Source organism: Nanorana parkeri, unplaced genomic scaffold (assembly GCF_000935625.1).
Source record: "Nanorana parkeri isolate BGI_ZX_2015 unplaced genomic scaffold, ASM93562v1 scaffold301, whole genome shotgun sequence".
In the NCBI taxonomy this organism is placed as follows: domain Eukaryota; kingdom Metazoa; phylum Chordata; class Amphibia; order Anura; family Dicroglossidae; genus Nanorana; species Nanorana parkeri.
In genome coordinates this window covers 842,123-851,179 of record NW_017306569.1, presented here as the reverse complement: position 1 = coordinate 851,179, position 9,057 = coordinate 842,123, and the positions used below count along the sequence as shown (strand labels likewise).

General features: G+C 36.4%; 1 protein-coding gene across 7 annotated transcripts in view; it reads right to left on the bottom strand.

Annotated features, from left to right (window-relative positions):
• The window catches only part of CADPS2 (calcium dependent secretion activator 2), a 254,962-nt gene that overhangs the window by 74,755 nt on the left and 171,150 nt on the right, over positions 1–9,057 (bottom strand). For 4 of the 7 annotated variants that reach the window (XM_018557765.1, XM_018557767.1, XM_018557762.1 and 1 more), the window contains one exon: positions 3,091–3,247. In XM_018557765.1, coding sequence (XP_018413267.1) covers positions 3,091–3,247 — 157 coding nt within the window. Of the gene's footprint in view, positions 1–3,090; positions 3,248–7,927; positions 7,937–9,057 lie in introns of all 7 variants that reach the window. The other 3 variants (XM_018557764.1, XM_018557761.1, XM_018557763.1) reach the window with 1 other exon arrangement.

Here is a 9,057-nt window from a genome sequence, read left to right as displayed (position 1 = left end):
TAGAACATCTGTACAGATACAGCTCATTTGTTATACATGCCAAACTGGTGCATTCTGATTCCATGCAAAATACTCCAATATGTTAAGACTTAACACATAAGAAACACATGCAGTATAAATTATACCCAGCAACTTTTCTGCAATTACCTCTCCATACTGATTTTCTGTAACTTTGGACCTTAGGGAATCAACTAACAAGTAATTCAGCTGTTGAATAGCTGAAGTGCTTTCTTGATATTTCTATGTGTTTCTCTGAACAGCTGGCTGCTGCCATAACGGTCTACAGTCAATTTAGCACTTCCAACCTTCACTTGTAGAGTAGGAGTACAGATATTTCTCTTGACTGATCCAAATTTAAGCTTGTGTTGACCCTACGTTCACTTCCTTACTGCTAGCCCTGACCTTGTCATGTAGAGAGCCCACTTTGGGCCACACATTTATTAGTTGGAGCTGTAACCTGTGCATTACTTGTTCCAACAATTGTATTAAAAGGAAGGGTCAGGTCTGCCTGCATCTGGAATTCAAGAGAAAGACATTTTTTAAAACATATTATACATTTTGCTGACAAATTGCCTTTTGATTAAATAACTCAACTGGCTATGGTCAGGGCAAAGTCTTCATTTTTCTCACTATGAACATATTGTTATGTTATGTTAATGTTATGTTAATGTTTAAAGCTATTCTGCTCCTTCCATTGGTTGGTCGTGCTCTACTACTTGTCAACTAACCAGAAATCATAACCACCATGGAGATGTAAAATCATTAAAGTTGAACTTCATCCTCCAGAAAAAAAAAAAAAAAAGGATCACATACTGGATATTAATCGCCATAAGTAGTTTCTTTGCTGTGGCTTAAAAAAGTGTTTATTGCTCTGACTAGAACTGTATCTTTATGCAATTAGAATTAGATTTATTCAAGAGATGTTTCCTTCCCCTTACTGTGCTAAACAGAGTGCAAAAGCAATCAGCATAGTTTAGTAACTCTTGCAGTATTACAGAACTATAATCTCCCTGCAGAAACTCCTACACACTGGAACTGCTGTGTGTAGTATCTGTACAACAGGAGGTAGGAGTACAAAGCAAAATGCAATATGTCTATTAGACCTGTGTATCTGTTATCACCATAATAATTCAATTTAACATCATATCCTTGAATTTTCCTTAACTTAATGCTGATCACCAAGAGATTGGAGATCATGCTTACAAATGATTTCCTAATTATGTGACTCAGTTCAGTTGGAATGGGTCAAGTTCTTCAGACAGGTAGCACCCTGGGTATGGCCTATACCAGGACTAGACAAACACTGTCCCTCCAGCAGTGGTGAAACTACAAATACCATCATTCATCTGCCTCTGGAAGCCATGCCTGTGGCTGTCAGAATCTTGCAATGTCTAATGTGATCTGTAGTTGTACCACAGCAGGAGGGCTAGAGTTTGCCTACCCTGCCAATTCTATACTGATTTACAATAATTTCTTCTAGCAAATTTAAACATGTATAGCTTGCTCTATATGGTAAGGTCCTCAGACTACTGCATCGGGCAGACCAAGAGGACTGCACAACTTAGAGGATTTCCCCCAAAATTTTAATCTTTTATTTGACTGGGCCTCCCACATTTTCTTCAACAGTGTGACCACCGTGCTACTTTTGTTCAAAGTGTCTGGTCAATGAGTCACTGCTCGATGGTTTCTTATACAAAATCACTAAAGGAAAAAGGAACTTGTGGAACCTGCTATTGCTATCCATCACAACCATACATGCTGAGATTAGTGTATCTAATCCAACCTCCCCAAAAATCCTGCGATTTACTCTTCTGCCTCAATTAAATCAGACAGTTGTCCAAATCCTTCCCGAGTACAGTGTGGCTCTGCGCCGTCAGCATATAGCAGGCAATAGCTGGCTATTTTCTGAGTTTGGGTCACAGGAGTACAATAGTAAATGTATTCCTGGGACTCAAAAGAGAACTAAAGACAAACTTCTCTTTTAAATAGATTGTTTATTACAAAATATACAGCTTAATACACAAATAGTGAAAAAGGGCCGCTTTATGTGCTATGTACATGGGATCTTATTAAAATGTAGTGCTCAGCAAATATTGAGTAAGAATTGGATGCTGTTCAAAGACAGCTATACAGCTAAAAAAAAACACATCTTTAGCAGCTGCATTGCTACTAGCGTGGAATCTTTGTCAGTTTAATAAAAACAGATAGTCATGTAAGTTCCTATTGGATGTCTCTGTGTGGTAAACTAAGTACTCTTAAATAGTCCCCACTTTAAAACATTCTGGCATGAAAACGTACAGTGCATGTCACCATAGAATTGTTGCATCACGTAACTATATGTATTTCAAGATTGTTGAGATCCATCCATAATCAAATGTTCCACTTCCATACATGGGGTTAAAAGGTGTATGACCACAATTGCAGACATTCTTTTATCTGTATAAGGTGCACCAAGAACTTTATTTGTCGAAGGGGTAATACAAGAGTCACTGCAAATAACTGATGAATCACTGCATCTAGTAATCCAATGTTTGTGTGTGACAAAATTCTTATCCACTACTGTAGCTTTCATCGTTATCAAAAGGACCATGAATCTACTGTTAAGCCCATTCATATTTAATGCTTTTACAATAACTAATTAGTTACTCATCTTGAGTTTCTTTTTGAAACCTAATGAAAAGAAAAGCTAGCCTGGTCTTGTTTATTACAACTTCCACAGTCTACCAGAAAAAGATGACTTCACTTTGAATTTATGTGTAACCCTTTTTAACACTGGTTATAAATATAAATGCAACAAGATGGAAATCCATTATGACTTTAGACATTTTTGACAATTTCTAAAAGGTAATTTTAGCTAAACCAATACTTAAAGTTTAAAAACATGCCCAAAGGTTGAATTGTCTACTGAATTCTCATTATCTCGAATATCTTTGCTCGCTATTGAAACTATTATATACAGTAAAGGGGCCTGACTTGCATGCTTAGCACACCATTGGCTTACACACGTAACTGTACAGGATAGGGGTGAATAAAACCCATTGCCTTGTGAATGCTCAATGGTTCGGAAATATATAAAAAATAAATACTTACAGTCCGTCCTGAGGAAGTTGTTCAACAGCTGGAAAAGTGGAAAGCTTTGCCAGGAATCTGGAAGTTGTGCTTCTAGTGCAGAGTTCATATCAACGGAAAACAGTGACCAAAATATTTCCGCATGCTCCGCTATCAGATCTGGCCACCAGGAAAAGGCCTATGTACAGAACAAACAACAAAAGTTACAGAAATAACTTGATTCAGTGGGGCTGATTTACTAAAGGCAAAAAGACTGTTTTCTTTCAGGGGAATTTGCACTTTGCAGGGGAAGTTTCCCCTTAGTTTAGTGAATGAGGTGAAACTCTGCTGATTTCCATCGTCCCAATCATGTGCTAACAAGGATGCTGTTTTTTTTATTTTCCTTGCTCCTGAGTGGGTATTCTTTGTAATTTCACCATATTCACTAAGCTGGTTGAGTATGGTCAACTGTGTCACCTGCTCAGGTAAGATTGTTCAGTTTTAGATCCCATTCAGCTTAGAATGTCATTCCTTCAGCTATACCAGTGCAGTTTATGCAAATAGTCTATAAAATGAAATGTATGAAAAACCTTCTGCATTCATTTGGTGGGATCTTCTCATAGTTGCTGTAACAGGTGAGTCAGGTGAGCCGACTTAGGGTCTCAAGTGTGGAACCCACCACCTGAGTTCACGAAAGTCCATGGTTCATGTTACACTCGTACATAGGGTGTAACATGAAACACAGACACATTCCCCAGAACTGCCCTCTCTTATACTAGAATTACAGGGTTCTTCTCCCTGCAAGATTCTGCATCGTTCATTCACAAAAGCAATCACAGGATCTTTGAATCAAAACACTGTCACCTCAGCAGAGGGATTTGTAGATCTCAATGGCGTAAAAGTGTGGTGGCGTCACTGCACTTGTAGTCCATTGACTACTTCCTCCAGTCTGATAACATCGGTATAGACCTAGAGCTGGGGGAAAAGCCTGCAGAAGTCTGATCATGGTCACAATGCTTTGCAGGCTTAAATGAAAAAAATGAGTAAATGCAATTTATTTTTCTTCCATTATGTGTGTATTCATTTATTATTGTTTTTGAAAAGATAGACTATGCCTTTAAATTAAAGGTTCAAAAAGTTAAATAGACCCTGAAAACATAACAAATTCAAATTGGATATGAACTCTGTTTTACAGGGAACATCTAGAAAAGTGTTTAGTTGTGCCTAAGCACTACCCTGAATATTTTTAACTTGAATTCCTCCTAAAAAAGCAACAATGCACTTCCTGTGCCAAAATCGCAGCCACGCTAGAGAAATAAAAAAAATGCATAAAAATCTGGTTTCAGCCATCAATGTAAACAATAAAAAACTTTTCTCTTGCTAAGTGAAGGGAACAGAAGGTGCGGTTCTGAAAATGTGTTTTTTTACCCTTGGCGACATTGCCCTTTAATCACAAGAATGCTGAGAACACAGCTCAGTGATCACAGTCAGGTCATTTTAGACACCCCATTTTTTCTAGCTAAGAGTCCACACAGGGCAGTAGAACTATTACTTTGTTTATCTCGGTGAACTTTTATGCCTTGTTCACATGGGCTTGTAAAATAGATGTGTGTACAGAAAGCATTTGTGAAGACTTCAGTAATCTTTTGCAAAGCATGTGCAAAGAATTCTGCAACCTTTGGCCAGCTATTTTGAAGCCTTTAAAGAACTCCTCATTTCCAATTGTAAAATAATAAACACAGATCCTAACCACCTGCCGTCCGGCCATTGTAATTAAATTAAACAGCGGCTTCTTGAATGCGGGTGGGCAGGCACGAGCGGAAATTCTATTTGAAATGTAAACAGCCAGCGATGGCTGTTTACATAAAAGCATTTCCGGCGTCTGTAGAGACAGTAAATCGCTTGTGTAATGCGTGCGGGTGTGTGCCCACCCCGTTTCCGTCACAAGCCCTGCTGTGCCCGGTGCAAACCGGGACTGGCATGGCGGCTCTGTCACTGGAGATCAGACCAGCGCGCAATTTTAAGGCTTGCTGTGTTTGGTGTCGGTTTACCCGACGTGATCCCATCTTTCATATTTTACCAAAAAAAGGGTAAGAAGAAATGTTTCATAACATAACTTAGGGAAAACATTTTTTTTCCAAAATTTTCAGTAGTTTTTTCGTTATATAGTAAAAAAATGAAAAACTAACCCCAGTGGTGATTAAATACCACCAAAAGAAAGCTCTATGAGACCCCCCAAAAAAGGAATACAAATCATTGCAGGACACCATTGCATGATTGAATAAATGTCGAAGTACCGCAGCGCTGAATACTGAAAATGGCCTGGACAGGAAGAGGGTGCAAACACTCTGGTCTTCAAGTGGTTAATGGGAGTGCTGACTGTCCCTTTATAAAAAGGCTGCTAGTAGACTTTCAACAAGTTTCAAGTTGTGCTGAAACATGCGCACTGGCAGTAGCCACACATTGACCCTTTTTGATATTTGCAAGATTTTTAATCTCCTAAGGTCCCTTATGGTCAAAAGATGCTTGATGGCTGCACACATGAACTTATTGGTTTTTATTATACTTTGGATTTTGATTATAATATTCATGTAAGTCAGCACTATATAATATATATAGGTGATTGTTAAATGTACTATAGATTGGAAACGGCAATTTTTCTAATGCATTATACAGGTGAAACTCGAATAATTAGAATATCGTGCAAAGTTCATTTATTTCACTAATGCAACTTAAAAGGTGAAACTAATATATGAAATAGACTCATTACATGAAAAGCAAGATAATTCAAGCCGTGATTTGTCATAATTGTGATGATTATGGCTTACAGCTCATGAAAACCCCAAATCCACAACCTCAAAAAAGTAGATTATTACATGCAATCAATAAAACAAGGATTGTACATAGAACAATATCAGACCTCTGAAAAGTACAAGCATGCATATGTACTCAGTACTTGGTTTGGGCCCCTTTTGCAGCACTTACTGCAATTACTTTTGCACGATATTCTAATTATTCGAGTTTCACCTGTACATGTCCACCTCGTTCCTGAGGAAGTGAACTTTGTTCACAAAATGTGTTGAACTCCACTAGCACTATAGAGATGTGTGAAATGCTATTTTCATCTATTATACTATGATATAGTTTTGGGCTGAAGTGGAATAAGGGATTGCATTTATATTGTGTTTTATTGGTAAACATTTTTAACATTTTGAATAAAATTGATTTTTAACCATCAATGATAACTATGTGCCTTAAAAGCCCCAGAGAATATAGTTAAACATGTAATGTTGAAGCCCACTGAAGTGTGCTAGCAGCACTCCCAATTACATCTTTATAAACTGGAGATGAATGGTACTTTGCAGGCTTTAACAAAGCTTGCTTAAATCGCTGAAAATACTTTATAAAAGGTTGCTGCACTGCCTTCATACAAGCTGAAGTCTGTGTGAGCAAGACCTGCAATCTCAGTTTATTGTAGAATGCAATTAAGACTTTTTCTTTGAATCTGTTGTGCAGGGTTACCCATTACTATGTTTTACCCCCTTCGATCAAGATATATTGAACTGTATTTTCTTTCATTCCCATTTGAGGTGGCTATGGGGCATTCTTACTATAAAGGTCATCAACAGAACATCATCAGATTCAGGACTGTTATAGTTTGTAGATTCTGACATAGTTAAATTAGTAGCAGGAAAGTGCTGCTCCCACCTCTCCTGTTGGGTTGGAGAAAGTTTAGAAAGACTTGCACTTTGAAAAGAAAAAAAAGAGAACCCCTTAGTTTAAAACTGGCATGGACAGCAGACCCCAGGTAAACCTACTTTTTAATAATTTCTGGTAATAATATGTAGCCTACTATTACAGATTAGACTAGGACTGCATAATACAGAGACAATTTGATGTAGAGTGCAACTTTCATATATATTTGCATAGGTATGCAAATCTCATCTATTTTAAATAGGCAATACACCATGCCGATAAGGTGAAGTTGTTTGCATAAGTATTCACCCCATGAACGTTTCCAAATGATAAAGTGATACAACTTGGACTGTATGTTACTTAAATACACAAGAGAGACCTTTTTTTCAAGTGGGAAAAACTCTTCCAAATTCAAAATTAACAGTCTAAAAAAAACCCAAAAAACTTAATTGCAGTATTAAGTATTTGCTTCCTTTGCTGTAAAAAATTCTAAATAAGTTTATAAGTGAATACTTATGTAAACATGCTCTATATATCTTAATGGATAATTAATCATTTGCTTGAAAAAGGCACTAAGCACACCACACTAAAGGTGGGAAAACAAAAGTGCATAACATTTCCCCCCGATAATGGGATACAGAGGTTTTCAGTAAATCATTAAAAAAGGCTAAACTTTTTTTTTTTTGTCCAGCATTGGGTAGAACTCTTTTGAAGTTGAACTCCAGGCAAATAAACACAATCAAATCCAGGAGCATATTCAATATACATATTTTCATTTGGTTTTAAATTACCCTTGTATAATAACCTGATTTTTTTATATATTAGATTCATGTAATCTCATATAAAGCAGGGTTATGAGAGGGAAGGGTAGTGCTGTTATTTCCTAAGTCTCTACTACATTACAGTGTTGTCGAGCGGACAGTGGAAACATGCGTATAGGATAAGAGGGCAGAGTGATGACCTCATCACTGATGTGACATGATGTTCCTTTTATAATCACTTAGCATGCTTGGTGTTGGTTATTAAAATACAGACTGGCATGGCTGTGTAAATCAAGGACAAGATGAGGAGGATTCCAAACCATTTGACAGGTAAAACAGTTCACATATATTTATTTTAACTTTGAATGTATCAGTCTGCATGGAGTTTAGCTTTATTTAAAAGATAACCTTGAGTCACATACCTCTTTACCCTATGGAAATTCCCAAAAGTGTTGCAAAGTGTTGCAAAACAAAAAAGAGAGGTTTGAAAAATTAAACCAGTAACATGCCTTACAACGAATGTACAAACATAAGGTATAAGCAGTTGAATATAAAAAGATGACTATTAAACTTCTTAAGACTTTTACGTCCAGGGGTCAAAATGCTGAAATTCTAGTGTGCATCAAATTGCTCAATAATTTTTTTTATTGACTTTCCTACCAAAATTATTTTCACACCTTTTTAAGCACATATTTGATCTTAATTTTGTACTAAATATATTTTTTTAATTAAGCAGAGAAATAGACAAAAATGTAAAAAAAATAGATTTCTGTTATGTTTAAAGGGGAATGTATTTTGTACAACCAATGCTATACCAAATATGTAAAATGTATAAAGGCATTTTTCAGTACTGTACTCTCAGTTCAGTGGCTGTAATTCAATGAGATGAAAAAGAGTCCTAAAAAAATAATTGACAACCCTATCCAACTAAAACTGCTTCAATTATAACACTAATCTGATATCCAAATAACCACCTTCTATTTTCGAATACTGTTACATTGTGATTGTGTCACACAGTTTTCTTCTCCTCACATCTGTAGGAGGAGATAAAATTTGACAAGCAGCAGGAAAACTTTATTTACACACTTTCCATACCTATGACCTGCTCTATGGTCTTTGATCAGCATGATTGAGTAATCATGATCTCATAATCAGTAACAGAGTAGGTTACCATTCACACTGCTGGTTTCCCAATGGTACTATTCAGTGTAACCTCATGCTACAACATGGCCAGGGCAGTCCCCTAAAATTGATATAATCTTCAATGTAGGAATACTTTTGCCTTTATAGCATATACACAGTATATATAACATACAGTATATGCAATATAGTTTTATTGATTGGTACAAATTCTCTCTTCAGTATTTTAATATAAACTTGCCATTTTATTACATGAAATTACTTTTTTAGGCTAAAGTGCCGTAATTCATCCAATTCAAATTTACATTTGTTTTTTTATTAGATTGGTTGTCATAGGTTTTTGCTATCTGCATGCTTAAAGGCTCTTTGCTTACATTTGCAAAACAAACCAATATGAATATATATATATATA